General features: G+C 46.1%; 1 protein-coding gene across 2 annotated transcripts in view; it reads right to left on the reverse strand.

Annotated features, from left to right (window-relative positions):
- E2f3 (E2F transcription factor 3) overlaps positions 1 to 17,032 on the reverse strand; it is a 79,293-nt gene that overhangs the window by 60,843 nt on the left and 1,418 nt on the right. Inside the window, exon 1 of one of the 2 annotated variants that reach the window (XM_004640152.1) lies at positions 16,539 to 16,808. The exons of the other annotated variant lie outside the window; for it this stretch is intronic. Coding sequence (XP_004640209.1) covers positions 16,539 to 16,556 — 18 coding nt within the window. The 5' untranslated portion in view covers positions 16,557 to 16,808. Of the gene's footprint in view, positions 1 to 16,538; positions 16,809 to 17,032 lie in introns of those variants that run through there. 2 annotated transcript variants of the gene reach the window in all.

The raw sequence follows: 17,032 nt of genomic DNA on the forward strand, positions 1-17,032 counted from the left end.
GCATCCCACACAGCAATACTCAGGTCAGTGACAGACCACTGACACGAAACTTGTCCTGCTGAGACTTTAATGCGGCTGAAAAATTCCCATTCCTGGTGACATTATAGTTGTCCCAGTGTCTTAACACAAGGAATTACAAGCTCGTGGTAATGAGGATGGTGTAAACCAACCGACTCCACCACCTACTGTATAAAAGTGCATGCAGCACAATTATAAGACAGTGCATAAACGACTGTGTTGCTGGCTTCTGTAGGTTTAATGATTAGAGTACCCTTACTTATTAAAAGGTTTACTGTAGAACAGTATGCCTTGTTACACTAACATCTCACACGTTCCGTTCACTGAGTCGCTTGACAGCATCAAGAGGCCACCCTGGGGCTGGGGACATAGCTTGGCCGTCTAAGCACCTGCCTTGCAAGTGCAAGGACCTGGTTTCGATCTCCAGCACCACATTCCGTGCCAGCGACCAAAACCAGGCGTGGTGGCACACGCCTGTAATCCCAGCACTGGGGAGGCTGAAACGGGGGGTTCCTTACGAGTCTGAGCTGCACAGTGAGACCCTGCACCAAATAAAAAAAGAGAGAGAGACCACCCTGAGTGATGGACCAAAACCTTCTAGGTTTGCGCATGTATACGCTGTGGTGCTCACATAATGATGAAATGTGACAATGACACATTTCTCAGAATGTGTCCTTATCATTAGGGGACACATGGCTATTCATAGATATCCAATGTGGCACTGTTTATAAATGCAAGAGTTAAAATCGGAAACAGAAATGACCAGCGGCTGGGAATATCTAAATACATTCTGGCATGTCCGTGTGAGATGGTATTACAAGAACAATGAGTGCCAATATACACTGATACAGAAACGGTCAAATACCTCGCTAATAAGTAAAACATGAAAAGAATCTATACATTTTTGCATGTAAAAATCATCTGTACTTTTACATAAAATATGCATCTTCAAAGGGATGTGAAAGAGAAAGGGCCAAGCTGTTATCATGGTTACCTCAGAAGGAAGCAGGAGTAGGTGGAAATGAACAGGGTACTTTTAATTTTTCACATTCTTTTATTTAGAAGGAAAGCAACTGTACTAAAAAGATTTTTTTTTTTCAAAGAAAGGCAACAAAATCAGCTGACTCTGACTCTCAGAGTCCTGGAATCAGACCTGAGTACATGACAGTGTCCATACGCTCTATAAAAAGCATGCAGAGCCCCTGCCTTTGTGAGTTCACAGGAGAGAAAACCCGTCACAGCTGGAGGACATGAACAGGACCGCTCAGCTCACTTATTCTGACTGCTCATCCCAATTTCGGTAACTGTGTAGTTGGTGGTTACAGTCTCCAAAGTAAATGAGTTAAATTTGTACTCTTAATTTTATCAGCCTTTAGAACCCTAACTGACTGGCTCCTCACACCAACAAATCTCAATTCCTGTTTCTAAAAACAAAATTATTTATTTATTTGGTACAGGGTCTCACTATGCAGCTCAGACTCAGTGATCCTCCTGTCTCAGTCTCCTCAGCGCTGGGATTACAGGAGTGAACCACTATACTTGGTTTCGGGGGCCAGCATGGCATGGGTCATGCACCAGCAGGGATCGATGCTGGGTCCTTGCGCTTGCCAGGCAGCTATCTCCCCAGCCCAAATTTCAATTCCTAATCCCGCAAAGTCGCCCCCCTCACTGAGGTGGCTTAGAGTACAAACACTGCGGGAGCCTGGTGTGCCTAAGCCTGGCATGCCTAAGATGGTAGCTGCTTTCCTGGCTGGCCATTTTAACACTACTATTCATTTACTACAGAAAATGAAAAGCCAGACTCAGAGGAGATGCAAGTACACTGCCTGACAAATACTGATGAACCCAACTATGTGGACTGTCCTGCTCTACACTGGAGTCTATTACCCCATTGGTCAGAAGGGAGGCCCGCACCTTGGTCACCAGAACTGGTGCTGGCAAGGGTGGCAGTTGGGTCATCCTAGGTGGAGGATGTCTGAGAGCCACACCCAGCAGCCCTTACCACGCAGAGCAGTGAACTGAAAACGGAGGAGATGATTCTGACACTCCGAAGCGACGCAGGAAGCGCTAAATGAGTACCACTGGCCTTCCTTTCCCAACCTCTATAATATAATCAACCACAAATGGCAAATTTAAAACTTGCTGCGACCATAAGTTGTTTGGGCTGAAGACAGACAGAAAAAAGAGAGGAAATGGCCACCAAAGGGCAGGGAGACATTTTTAAAGAACCAAGGCTGGCCTAAATCCGGGCCATAACACATCTTTCTGATCTTGCATATGCATGTTTAAGACAGCCTTTTCTCAACATGGACCACATGGCTCCAAACTTGCCTTCCAAAATGGTGGCACTCCAAGTCTGGAAATTAAAAATGATCGCTATAAATGGACAGTTTTGGGGATAGAGCATTTCTGCCAATCTAATTTGGGCTTTAAAAATAACTCCATCATCATTACAAATAAAAAAAAAAAGGGGACATCTTATTTTAAAGTTTATTTTAGCTACATATTTTTAAAATAAAGGTTTTAGCAAGCAAAGACTTTTATTGCTTCAGTTGTAACTTATATGATGGTTATTCATACTGAAGCTGGGAATAACCTGAATTTTTTTTTCCACAATGAACTGTGGTATCCACTTGACAGCTACACTGCTTTTTATAACACATTGGGATGGGGCAGGAACTGCACTAACATTTATTTATCCAGTGGCTTCTCCATGTCCAATTCCAGGCTGGATTTTTTTTTTGTGTGTGTGTGGTTTAACATTTCACTTACTTCTTACAATATCTTTAAATACCCAAATTACCAGAAATATAAGGAGAACCACCATTTCACTTTCAGGCAAGACTTGTATCTCTGGCTGGCAATTTGGCTACACACTGAAAGATTTTTATTGGGGCTACAGAAATGACAAAATAAAAAATTAAAAACAAAAACAATTGACAAACACATCAAGAAGTCTTTGGGGAACAAGAGAAGGTAGTATCCTTGTTCTTCAGGTGACAAAACACCTTTGTGCTGTGCTGTAGTGATGAGGGGCCCTCCTGGCTACAGCCACCAAGAAAGGGGAGCTGGCTAACCTAAGGAAGACAGCAGGAAGACTGAGTGTGGTGGCATGTGCCTGTAATCCCAGCTCTTGGGAGGCTGTAAACAAGTGGATCACTGAGTCCGATCTAGTAGTGAGACCCTGAGCACCCTGTAGACCCTTCCCTAAAAGTACAAAAAAGAAAACGAAAAGAAAAAAAGAGAGAGAAAAGTGAAGACAGCAGGAGATGTCGCCAATGTGAGTCCACTTGCAAACAATTAATGCTATAACCTCAGAGTCTGCACACTTTAATGATGACAGCCCAGCACTGCAGCCCACTGGCTCTTACCCAGAATGACCTCGGGGCTTGGGCAGCCACACGCTGCTGGCCCCACATGAAAACCTGCATTTCTAACAAGTTCCCAAGGGATGCTGCTGGTCCTAAGCCACACATATTTAAGAACTATTGTTCTAAAACAAAAACAAAAACAATACAAACAGAAACAAGCAGACCAGAATCTAGCAAACACCAGAACAGGATATTTATGTATCATATAGCAAAATATTCAGCCATGAGGACAAAGGCTGGGGGTTTGTCTCTACACACGCTGCTGTATCCCCAGCACTAGAACGGTGTCTGACACACACCAGGTGCTCCATATAGTCTGCACAGCCCATGGCTAAACCTGTGACAGGAGGAATGGGTGATCAAGAAAAGAAGTTCTCGGGCTGGGGAGATGGTTCAGTGAGGGGCCCGGGAGATGGTTCAGTGAAATAAGCACTTCCCTGGCAAGCGCAAGGGCCTGAGTTCAATCCCCGGTTCTGAAAAAAAAAAAGAAAAGAAGTTCTCATGACAAAGGAAAGGACTGCTAACTGCTGAACTAACTGCCCTGAAAGGGAAGCACAACTTAGTGACTGTGACAATAAAAACAGATGATGCAGACGAGGGTCTCAGAGCGCTGAGCTGGAACATTAATGCTTATGGTCCTAAAAGCAGCCCTGGGAGACAGAACTACAATCTTTCTCATCTACTGGAAAGGAAGGAGGGCTCAGAGGGAAGGTGATGTGTCCAGGTCCCCAAAATGTAAAGCTAGAACTAGAAAGGTCTCGCTTTCTCAGTCGAGGCCATGGTCAATGCTCACTTCCTCCCCTCAGCTGCAGACTTTGATCCTTTCTTCTCCACGTCACGGAGGTTTCTTGCAGCCCATTCATATTGTGCCCAACTGTAAAACAGACAGGGTGTCAGCCCACCACACGGAGCGTGTTTTCTCTAGGATAAGCTGCAACACTGAATAACAGCTCTGGGTTTCTGTGGGGCCATGGGACATCTCAAAATGAAATCCAGTTTTTAAAAACCATTTACTTCTAAATTTCACAAATTTTTTTTGGTGTTGTTTTGAGACAGAGTCTCACTATGTAGCTTGGGCTGGCATTCAACTTGTGATTCTACTACCTCAGATTCCTCATGGCTGGGATTACACATGTGCACCACAATGCCTAGCAAAATCCTATTTGTGTGTGTGTGGGGGGGGGTACTGAATATCACATCCAGAACCTCATGCATGCTAGACAAATGCTGCACCACTGAGCCACACCCCCAGCCCTTATGCCATATTTTAAAATGTAATTATATATTATATAGAAGATACATATGATTTCTCATTTCTGCCTTCTGCTCAATGTCTAGTTCAGTGTTTCACAATGGGTGGTGATTTTACCCTCAGGAGACATCTGGTAGGCCCTGGAGACAATTTTGACTCACATCTGGGGGGGGGGGTCACTACTGTCACCTAAATATGGACATCAAATATACTACTAAACTTCCTACCCAGACAACCCCCCACCACCACCACCACAGGTATGTGGCCAAAATGTCAATAGTGTGAAACTGTGCTCAAATTCTAAACTTTTTAAAAGTCAGCTCTGTCTTTCCCCCAAGCTTGGCTGCCTAAGAAACTTCACTGAAGCTCTTAAAAGTCTCCACGGTCTTCTAGCTTATCTTAGTTATTGCCAACTGTTTCATCTCTCACCCTGCTAACGAACTCCTTGACAGCCAGAAAGACAACAGAATCATCAAGGGGTTTCCCAGCGTACCTGGAACTACACTGTGCACAAACCTACAAAGTGGATGTTCAACCGATGTGGTCCAATATTTTGTCTTCCCTGAAGAGGACAAAAATGCTGAGAGTTTAGAGTCAGCGGACATATAACACTTCCCACGTTAGGGCTGGAGGCCGCCAAGGTACATGAAGTACATTTTCTACAAACATTATCTCATTTAATCCTTCCCAACAGCAAAGGAGACAGGATCACTATTTTAGGTAACTGCAGATCATAGATGTAATGTTTTGAAAGGTCACACGCTCCTAAGTGGCAATGCATGTTTCTCAGGCTAGGGCTGCAAGCACCACGCTACTTGAAATCATAACCACCCAATCATGGGTCTCTGGAGCTAAAACTTGCCTCCTTAAGACAATTCCCAAAATTAGGGTATCTGAGATGCTAACAAGGAAAACAGCAATGAGAAAGGCTGGAAACTTTGCCACTTATTAATGTGATGATCACAAGCTTTGTCACCCTATATAGCAACAGAATCACTCAATTCTAGTACTACAAATAGGCTTCAACGCAGTTACTTATTCAAGTCAATTATAAAGATATTTAGAATTTAGGTGGCTCTCTTATCCAGAATACCCAAAGAAGCATAATTTTAAATGGTAATGGGATAGTGCTTAAAAAAATAAATGTAAGATTTTCGTTTATGTGATCAGCAAAATCAGGGAGCATAAGAAACTATGGAGAAGAGGGTCCTCATGGTTTGGGACACAATTAGGTGATCTTTCTTTATGTACTGCACCCTTCAGCTGGCTCTGCTTGAGAGGCTGCAACCCGTGGGTTTTGTCAAAGCAGCTAAGAGCCAAGCACAGACCTGGTAAAGCACATAATAAATAACATCTGATGGTTCGTCTCTGGGAGCCCTGACAGTATTGATTCCCCCCAAAAATCAACCTGATGAATTTGTCTCGTTTTCATATTACAGAGGGAGAAGTGAAAATGATGAAAGGCTTCTGTGAGACCACATTAATTTTTTTCCTGAAGGCCGGGGAGACCATTCTTGGCCTGGTGCTTTTCATCAGGACCTCCACCTTCACCTCAAAGCCAGAGTCACATTCCTAGGGCTCAGCCCCAGCCTGTTGGAAGACCTGATGGCCTGTGGTGTCACCTACAACCCAACCATTCTGCCCACCCACACTGTACACACAGTCAGCGAACTGATCTTCAGCTACTGTTCAAGCCCAGGAGAGGAGTAAGACCCATGCTTCTCGTCTCCTTTGTCCCTTGTGTCTACCCTGCCTCTTCACACCATCACTATTGCATCCTGCTTCCAGTCACTAACTCCGCAGCACCCAACCTCTACATGGTGCACCCTAGCTCCGCCCCAAGTCCTATTTCTGGCGTTTTGCCCACTCTGTTCATTAACGCTGCCCAGACGGCCCAATGGAAAGATAACTAAACTACGCAAGACATCCTGCTGATGTTGGTGCCTGGCTTGCAGCAAACATGCCTGCTTTGACCTCCTTAGACTGCCAACCACTTGGCCATCGCTTTTTGTCCCACCGCCTTTGGGTTTTGGGTAACTCATATTTGGATGGTTTGCCTTGACAATGACCTGGAAATCCAGAAGCTGGTACAAAGGTCCCAGCAGTCGGAGGGTCTATTCTTTATAATCAAAGAAGAGTTAAGATGAGCCTGGTGCATATGGATTCTGTAGAACTCTTGATCCATCCCACTCAGGAAGATGATGCCCTCTTCTTGTGCTCAGCATCCTAGAGCAATGCTCCCCCATGTCTCAGTCGAGCAGATCTAGATGGTTCCACGACTGAGGACAGGGCCAGGGCCTGGGAATCTGCATCTGGAATAGAGCTACACAGGCGAATCTTATGACAGCTTGAGCATCCCTAACCCCAAAGTCTCAAAGGCTCCAAAACCTGCTAGCCCTTGGATGCCAATGTCACTATAAGGAACATGTCTCATGCACAAAATTATTAGATGATATATAAAATTCCCTTCAAACTATGAGGCTAAGGTATATATAAAGCATTAGCCAACTCTGTAGACTTGTGTTCTACACCTTAAATGATCTCATTGTGTCTGCAAATGTCTCCAATTCTGAAAAACATTTGAAACCTGAAACATTTCTGGTCCAAAGTAATTCAGGTAACTGATACTCAACCCACCTCAAGTAAAACACTAGATTATTATTTGTTTTTAAAGATTGATTGATTTATTTGGTACAGGGTCTTGCTATGCAGGTTGAACTCAGAGTAATCCTCCTGTCTCAGCCTCCACAGCACTGGGATTACAGGTGTGCACCACCATGCTCTGTTTCAGTGGCTGGCACAACATGCAGTACCTGGGATTGACCCTAGGTCCTTGGGCTTGCCAGGGAGGTGCTTAGACCACCAAGCTATCTCCCTGGCCCCTAGATTATTTCTTTTTGATAGATTGTCTTGAGTTCCCATTAGAATGCCTGAGAGGCCATGGACCATAAAATCTGGGAAAAAAACCCAGGCCTCCCAAGTTTAATTTTGGTTGCCCCACTTAGGAAGGCCCCAAACCAGTTCCTTAACCCCTGGCCGACTGCTTCCTCCTGTGTAGAACACAGACGGCAATGATACCCACTTCATAGGCTGTTACGTGGATGTGCTAATGCGAGGAGAGTGCTTAGTATAGTGCCCTCGATACATGTGGGCACTCAATGAACATTAGCTATTATTAACCCATAGACCAGAGACTGCTGAGTGGCAGCCCTTAAGCCAAATCTGGCCTAGAGACCTATTTTGTTTGGCCTGCACATTTTCTTTTCTAATTGAGCCAACATTTAAAAACTGGTAAATTTCTGGGATCTTGAGAAGGCTGAAGATCTGGCAACACAGAAGGCCTTCATGCTTTCTGTCCCCTGTGGCAGCCACTGCCTGGGATGTGATCCCCACAGCCCCTCTGACGGCACACTTCTCTGTGCAAACACAGCAACCTCTACTGGCAGCTCACTTCCTGCCTGGTGCCTGCACGAAAGCGATCCCTACTCTAGACCAATCTCACCAATGCAGCCTAAGACTCTTCTTCCCTCACACGGACTGCAGCCCAGCCAGTTCTACCTATACAAACCTGTCTCCCTACCACTGGCTTCTGTTTCCACTGCCAGGGACATTCTCCCCCTGCACTTAGTCCAAAGGTTCCAGTGGAGGGGCATGCTAAAATCACCTGGATCTTTTAAAGAAAGTTCCTTTTCCTAGACCCCACCTAACTAGTCTGGGTGGGGCCCCAGTACCAGTACCTTTTAGAAGTATGTGGGGAAATTACAAAGCGCACCCTGTTGTGCTCCGAGGCAGCAGCCCTGGGAACTACAACCTTTCCGAGCTCATGGCCCACTGGAGCCTAGTGACTCTCACCCGCTCCTCTGCTACTTCCTGTCAACACTGTACCACTGAGGGCTAGATGAGTCTTGTTTTCTTCCTGACTCTTGTTTAGTCTTGCTTAAGGTTCAATGTGTGTTTAAAGCTTGCCTCCCCAAACAGACTGTAAACTCAAGTGTGGGCGGATCACACCTCACACTCCTTCTGAGTCCCCAAGAGTAATGGGGTGCCAAGCACACAGCAGGTGTCTAATGAAAATGCTTCTTCACAAATGTCTGCGAGTCTATGATGTAGAAGGATTGCACATGATGAAAGAGCCAGGCTGACCTCTGAGTACACAGGTTTGGAGAAGAAAGTCAAGAAGACTGCAAGAGAGTGAGACAAGGAAGACTGTGATGTCCTACAGAAAAGCAGTTGTCATCTGTGGAAGGGGTCTAATCCCTGAGGAAGGCAAGGGAGGCTCTGGGCAGGTTTTCTCTGAAGAGCCAGTAGGAAGGAGGGTGAAGGAAAAGTGGGAGACGCGATCCATGGGAGAAACCTAAAACTACATGAAACACTGCGCCATGCAGCACCTGAGCTGGAGGAATGGGAAGCAAAATAGGAAAGGCAAGACTGCCTCGTACCCTCAGCACCAGGGGAGTGGTTGTAATTTATCTGGCAAGTCCCGACAGCAGCTACGGAGGGCTGCAAGTCTCATCCTTCTGTGAGCCAGAAGGGAGAGGAGCTAACAGAATGTAAGAGCAAAGAAGAAAATGCTGGGCTTGGTAGCACAGGCCTGTGCGCCCAGCACTCAGAAACTCTAAGGCAGAAGAACGGCACATTCGACTTCAGCCTGAACAGTTTAGCGACTTCTGAGACCCTATCTCACTCAAATACCAAAAAATTTTTATGTAGCTCAGTCTGAAGGTCCCGAATTCAACTCCAGTACACAGTACCAGAAATACCCACAAAAAAAAAAAAAAAAAAAAAAAGGTACCACAAGAAAAAGGGAAACGGAAAGAAAGAGAAGGCAGGAGCAGCACGCCCCATACCCAGTTCCCACCGGCGGCCCCCAGCTGGCCAGGGTGCCAGAGCCTCGCCACCCTGATTTCTACCATTCAGTCTTAAGCAATGGTTTACTGTAAAGAGGCAAAATTGTAGTGCAATGCATATTAATAGTGCCACTTTATTAACGCATTTAATCACAGAAATAAAGCCTTTATTCATGACATCATTACTACTGATCGTCCTATTATAATAAGCAGCTTATTCTTCTGTTCTCTTTCCCAAGTCAATGGACAGCTTAGAAAGAAATACCAAGACCCTAGAAAGATCCTAACAATTGCTTTAGGAAAAAACCCTCCATGGTTCCTGCCTCCTGTCCCCACAGTCATTTCAGAGAGCTGAAATCAACACTGAGGCCAGCAGAGAAAAAGAATCACAAAAGGACAGCTCAAAATTTGATGGTCAGGGAAGGAAACAGTGATTCCAGTGGTATCTACACTGACATAGCAGGCATTGGCCTACACACTTTATTAGGGACTCATTTATCTACTCAGCCTTGTGATTAACCCCCAAGAACATAAGAGGAAAAAAGAGACACACAAGTCAGCCAGGAGACAGTAGAGGCAACAGAATTAACCCTAACATCCACTCTGGAGCTCATCACTTCACCTTATGCCAGCTATTCCTCACTCTGACCGTTAGTGGGGTGTGGGTATTTCAAGGACAAGAGACAAAAATATACAGCAAATGTTTATATTAAGACACTGCCATCAATTCCTCCCAAAACATTCCCCTCTTGCCTCACACACACTTATCCCATTGTTCTTGCCACCTTCTGAAGCAGTTCTGGATATCCTCTTTCATGAGTGTCTTTACTAGGTGTGATTAAAAAAATACCACGAATGCTGTGCCTGATGCCATTCAATCAGGCTCATAAACTGTATGTGTGCCCTTGCCCTTCTTATTCCCTGGATCCAGCATGGTGTGACTTCTGGCTCTTGTCCAGTCAAAACAACCGTGCAAGGTAAGTGGTTTTGAATCTGTTCAGGACACATTCATGAGTCTCCTCTTTCCAAGGAAGTTTTGGACACAGAAGGGCTCAGAGAGGGGGGATGGCCTGGGCCTCAGCAATGGACAGGGGCAGAGAAGTGACACCTACAAGGCCTGAGTTCACTGCCCATGGCTCCAGAGTCCAGTGTCATCTTATTCAGGGTCATGAAAAGTAAAGCAGGAAACGGGCTTTCTCAGCAGTCAGATGCAAGCAGGAACAGGGTAGCCAGGTAGAGCTGCCTGGGAGGGACCGCCAAGGGCATTTATTCTCCCACACAGCCTCCACCTGCCAAAAATCTCAAGGAACTCAGTTTCCCCAATGACTCTCATCAGTTGTTACTGAAGGCTCACAGCGCCTTTAGACTCTGCCTATGGTGGGCACCCTTCTGGTCGGTGGATTATAGCGAGGCCGTGTGGCCCCGTCTCTGACGAAGCAGGAGCTACAGCCATGCTGGATTCTGCTTCATCTGTAGGCTTTAGGGCTTGAAACAATTCTACTTTTAAGCTTCTCAGTTCCACAAGTAAAATAAGGCATTTTAAAGAAATTAGTTCTGGATTTTAGGGGTTGATAACTTCCTTGGAAAGAGTTAATTGATCAGCTGCTTCGCTAAACCAGAAGTCTCCCTGAAGCCAACCACAGAGGAAGAGCACCTTGGTCAATGCTAACTGGGGCTGGTGAGGGCCCCTGGGCGCTCTGAAAAACCACGAGTCATTCAGGATGTGGATGGCCCAGGACGAACCTCCAATGCCACAGGGCACCCATCCGCTAGCTCACCCAGGAAAGTTTCAAAATCCTTTCTTAGGTTCTATTCTCTATGAAGCGCATGTTTCACATTCTGGGCACCAGAAATGTCATCTCCCCGGAAAAAGTGTCAAATTTGCAAATATGAAATAAAGTTTCAAAAATACTGTCAAACACTTTCTGAGATCAGCATTCTTTTCATTTTTACATTTCTTCTCCCTGAACACCTAAAGTGGCACTGTTTACTTTCTACCTTCGGGAATAAGTTCAAAGACAACTGTTCAAAGGACATCTCTCTATGTGTACATTAAAAAAATTCTAACCACGCCTGAGAAATCTAAAAGGTCCTCTATAAATCCTCATTTTCCCAGGCAGGGCACATGACACAATTAACCTCTCCTGGCAAACAAGGCTTCTCCTAAGACAGTCTCCAATTTCGGTTCGGGCTTTGCCACCAGCTACCTTGTGACCTTGGACAAGTCACTGAACTGCATTAGGCCTCAATTTCCTGGCTGACCAAAGGGGGTGGGGTAACAAGGATGGTGCTGCTTGGTCATCACAGCTCACCAGCCCAGGCCAATCAGCAGGATGGTTCTTAGGGCCCTGGCAGGTTACAAGGATGTTAAGAATGCCTTGACATTACCAATGGCCCCATTCTGCTAATGCTAACAGAAAGCAGATGAAGATCCATTGTTTTCATCTCCTCCCTAGTTGTTTCTTGCATTTTTAGGAAAGGGTCTACAGGGTGTTCAGGGTCTCACTACTAGATCGGATCATAGTGATCCGCCTGTTTACAGCCTCCCAAGAGCTGGGATTCTAGGCATGTGTGTGCCACCACACCCAGTCTCAATTGCTGTCTCAGTGTGCCCTGGGGCGGGGCCAGCATGACAGGCCCAGGGAATGAGGAATGAACCCATGGCCCCTTGGCCTGCCTGCAGGCGCTTTAATCCACCGAGCTATTTGGCCGGCCTGCTCCTCCCTAGTTCTGTCAATGCTCTCTACCGTGGACCTCAAGATGACACAAATGCTGGCTTCAGCTTGCAAAGCTGGGGTCTATGTTACTCAGGGTCTCCAGCAAAGGAAAGTATACAGGGGCTTTGGATCATCAGGCCTGATGGGCGGTATCTCTTTATGCTGTTGACAACTGTGGTGGCCCTAAGAATGACCCCAGGAAGCTTGGGGTAGAGGTAAAAACCCAATCTTATGCGTCGTAGGGGTGTTTGAAGCCAAAGTATGAAGATGGAATAAACCGATTTTTCCCTAAAGTTAAAGGCACCCATGGTATACAATCCCTGTGCATTAATCCCAAAGCCACCCCACCAGTCTCCTGTTGTCCAGTCCCAGTTGCTTTTCTGTAACTCTAGTACAGCTTTTTTGTGTGTAAGATACATTTTCCCAGTCACTCTTCAAAGCTGGACAAGATCAGGGGAGGAAGAAGGAGATACATTAGTGGTTTCCTCTATTTACTGCTTCCCCGGTTATCTTTGTGTCTGAGTTCCACAAAAAATGATTAGAAAAAAAAAAAATAAAATAAAACAAGACGGGGGGGAAAAAAAAAAAAAACACCCTCTTTGGCAATTGTAAATACTCTGCACACGCATCAAACCACATGCTTACTACCTCCAAGAATTCAGTGAGGTTCCCCTCCAAGAAACAAAGTGAAACAGAATCTGTTAAGAATTGAAATTTACCTTTTCCACTTTGCACTATATGTGGTGGTTTCCAAGGAATCTGTAAGGGACTAATGTGAGGAACATCGGCAGCTGCTCGCAACTCACCGTAATTAAAAGTATTAGAACTGAATGGCTAAAAGGGTCTGGGAGTTGGTTTCCTTGAAAAATGGGTGTCACTGGTCATACAAATGGCTTATTTATAAATCAGGTCAAGTTAGAAAACAAATCAGAAAATGAAGTTGAATATGCAATGTTATTTGCTAAATAGGTCCGAGCCCCTTAGAAAGGCGCTGAAGGCATGGATGGCATGTCATACAAGATGGCAATAAAGAATAGAAGTTAGCTGGGCATGGTGATAAATGTCTATAATGCCAGCACTCTGGGAGGCTGAGGCAGGAGGACCCCAAGTTTTAGGACAACCTGAGCAACATGACTACTCACTCTATTTGGCTAGGGGGTATAGATCAGTGCAAAGGCCCCAGGTTCAACCACAAAGTCAAATCAGAACAGAACCACCCAAAAAGAGTAAAGGAAAACTACCTCTTTATAGTTTTGAGAAACCACAATCAAAGCTCCTTCACCCCAGCCTTTCAATTTCCAGGTGTTATTCATGTCTAAGCTCAGAGTATTATTTTCTGTTTTCAAATTAGCGTTACCTGGCCCAACATTAATCTCAGAATCTACCCTTCCAAGTATCACACAGGTGGCGATTTACAGAAAAACAAAAAAATCCTTTCCTGTTCCCAAGCTTGGGTACTTCTGACCACAGGGCCACAGTTCAGGGCACTTTGTTGCAGGGTGATTAAGATCCCGCCCTCGGTACTGGTAATAGTGGAGCTCTTCATACTGCCCCAGCCTGGGTACTGCATGGTATTAAAACTTCCACTTTGGGGTATGCAGTCACTAGAAATTCTCTCCTAGCTTAAACTTGACATCAATCTTATATCTCAGCAGAAGCAAGATTACTGAGTATGGAACCACAGGAACTCGGCGTTTTTCTTCTTTTATACTTGTGCAGGAAAAGAGACCCTGCTGAAATAGCACCTATGGTTTTTCTACTCTCAGATAAAAATTTCAAGCATTAAGAGTTCATTCCTGAAGTATAATCAGCAGGCTGCTATGACTGGATTAAATTTAAGATGATGTGACAGGCCATTGCTTCTTGCATTAATAGATACCAAATTTTCTAGAAGGAAATAATTTCAGCTTCTTTCTAGAAAAAAAACGAAGAGATGGAAAATGAAGCCCCATCTGCTCCAGGGAAAAGCACTTCTGACAACGGTTTCTTTGGACTTCATCCATTCCACTCAGTCTCACCACCTATAGCTGAATTTCTGTAGTGCGCATCTCTGATGTGGCAAAGGTTGAGAATTTAGTTCTAACAAAAGCTACTAAACATAAACTGTACCCAAATGTTGGCAGGGCCATGGACTCATGGGAGGAGTGCAACTCATGCACACAAGTGAGGATGAGTTGACCTAAATTTGTCACAATCCAAGGCACATGCTCAGGAAACTCTGGCACTTTCATTTCTATAGCAGGTCTTACTGATACGCCCAATTACCTGGCGCCAGGATGGCCATGTTTTAGGTATTTCAAAATCCAAGTTAATTCAAAGTAAATAATTAACTACATAACATCCTAGAAAACTTTTCACCATTTTGCCCTTCTTGTAAACAAAGGGACAGTATGCATGTGGTCTTTACTATTTCTTTAAGTTACAAAAAAATTCCATCACTGTATACTAATTTTACCAAGAAAGGGAACGAGGGGTCAGATTGTTTGCCTAAGATCAGACAACTTGTAAATGGCAGAGAAGGCTATACAGCTAGTAAAAAGGTGAGGAATTTGATCCTGGTTAAGTTCTTAGATGTTCTTGAGACAGAACTTGGAAACAGAACCAGATGACTCTGCAGCTCTGACCACCTGAAGAATTCTCAACCTCTTCTTGGATAATGTTTAGGTGGTCTTAACTTGGTTCAGCCAATCATAGCTATTCCATCTTGTTGATCCTGCTTAGGGAAAGAGTATCAATAAAATTCCAAGACTCAAATGGAAGTCTAATTTAATTTTGATAACAACAACAAAAATACTCAGTACTTTGTACGCATTGACTAAATAAATTTCCTCCCCCTCCCCAGAAGACCCATATCTTAAAAGCAGATTATCCAATGATTCAGCATACACTGTAATCACATGTACAACTACTTGTGAAATTATACAGGTTCTGACAATGAAAAATATGTTGAGTATAGAAATTTAAAAAATAACATTTTTAGAATAATAACCTAATGACAAAGAGAATAAAGTTTCAAAACAACTTGGAACATGGTGAGGGCAATTTTTTTTATACTTTAAATACAATGAACTACATATGAATTTGTCTAGACGGTCTTGGAGACCCAGTTCAACAAGCACACTAATAATTTTTTTTGTAATTTAGTGGTCTGACAATTTGCTATTATCACCCGCCCCCAATGAATCCAGAAAATCTGTCAATGGCTACTTGTTTCAGGTTAGGCTGATGGTATAGTAACAGGTCTGTGTGTGTGTGGGAAATATGGTCAAAATATGGCCAAGTATGTTTAGGTCCCTGTCAGTAAGAATAACTAATTCTAATAAGAGCCTGGAGTACTCTTGTGGCTGAGAACCCAGCACACAAGCTACTGTACGTGGAAGCAGGTACAGTACTCCGGTTTCTCCCCTGCTGGCAGACCCTTGTCACTAAAAAAACCACGAGCTTCTTTTGAGACTATATCACACATCCCCAGCAAATATCCCTGGAGCTGGAAAGCAGTTAAGATCCAATCCGAGGGAAAATGAGGAATAGGAAGGAAATAAAAAAAATTAATTATTTTCACTCCCACCTCTTTTTCCCCTACGCGCTGCCTATGTACAGACTTTCTCAGCCACCCTCCTCCCGCAAAAATCTTGGTTCTGTAAATATAAAATATAATAAACCCATTTAGAACAGAGACATGGTGAGGTTCACAACTGGTCCTATCAAGCCTCCGTTCATCTGCCTGAGTCCGGTCGGGTCCCAGCCTCGTTCGGGCCAAAGCTCACCACGAGGGTGAAGACCAGGAGGCATGGAGGAGGGGAACTCAGGAGAGAAAAGGAGAAAGGGGGAGACCTCCGGGCCACACTTCTTTCTAGCACCAACAAAAAGAGAAGCCGCATACTGACCTAAATCATCTCTCAAAGGCGCTTTATAAATTACAGGGACAAAGGGAGGGGGTGGCGGGTGGCCTGGGAACCCCACGGACACCCTACCCTCTGACCCGCCCCCTCCCCCTCCAGCACAAGGAAAGGAAGACAGAAAACAGAGCTCAACTCGGCCATTGGCGAGAAGCCCCCTCCGGTTTTCAATCGCCCATCCATCCATCCCCTAGAAAAAATACACATAAACACCCTACCCACCCCCCTGGGGCGGCCACTCCCGCCCCGGGGCTCCCGGTCCCCGAGGCCGGGGCATTTACTTAGTTGGATTTTTCTTGCTTACTCATTTCCCTCGAGCACCCAACCCCCCGTTCCCACTCCAAAACCCCGCTCAGCCGCCTACCCTGCCGGCCCCGGCCCCCCCGGAACGGGGCCCCCGCGCCCACGGTCCCCGCGCCGTCCCGGTCACTCACCTGCTGCTGTAAGGGCATTTCCGAAGGCAGCCTGGCTCCGGGGCAGTGGGGGCAGGCGGGAGAGGGGGCCCGGAGGGCCGAGCAGACCGGCGGCGCCGGGCGCGGGCGGGCGCCGGTACGGGGGGGTGGGGACGGGAGAGGGAGGGTGGCGGTGCCGGGGGCGGGTGCGAGGGCGCCGGGACCGTCCCAGGCCAGGGAGCCGGCGAGCAGGAGGAAGTGGGTGCCCCCTCTCCCCCTCCAGCGCCCCCTCCCGCCGCCGCCGCCGCCTCCCCAGTCACAGGCGCGTCCTCCGCGCACGTGTGCGAAACGTCACCGGCGGGTCCCGGAGAGAGGGACAGACCCGGGCTGCGGGACGGGAGCCCGGCTGCCCCCGCCCTGCGTCGCCGGGGGGCGGAGGGGGGGGCAGGGCGAGGAAGCGGGGGCCCGGGAAGAGGCGGGTCAAGGGCAGGCCCGGGGCCGGCGAGGAAGGCCCGGGCGCGCTGGCCACGCGGCCG

The sequence above is a fragment of the Octodon degus genome, unplaced genomic scaffold (genome assembly GCF_000260255.1).
Source record: "Octodon degus isolate 3935 unplaced genomic scaffold, OctDeg1.0 scaffold00119, whole genome shotgun sequence".
NCBI lineage: Eukaryota > Metazoa > Chordata > Mammalia > Rodentia > Octodontidae > Octodon > Octodon degus.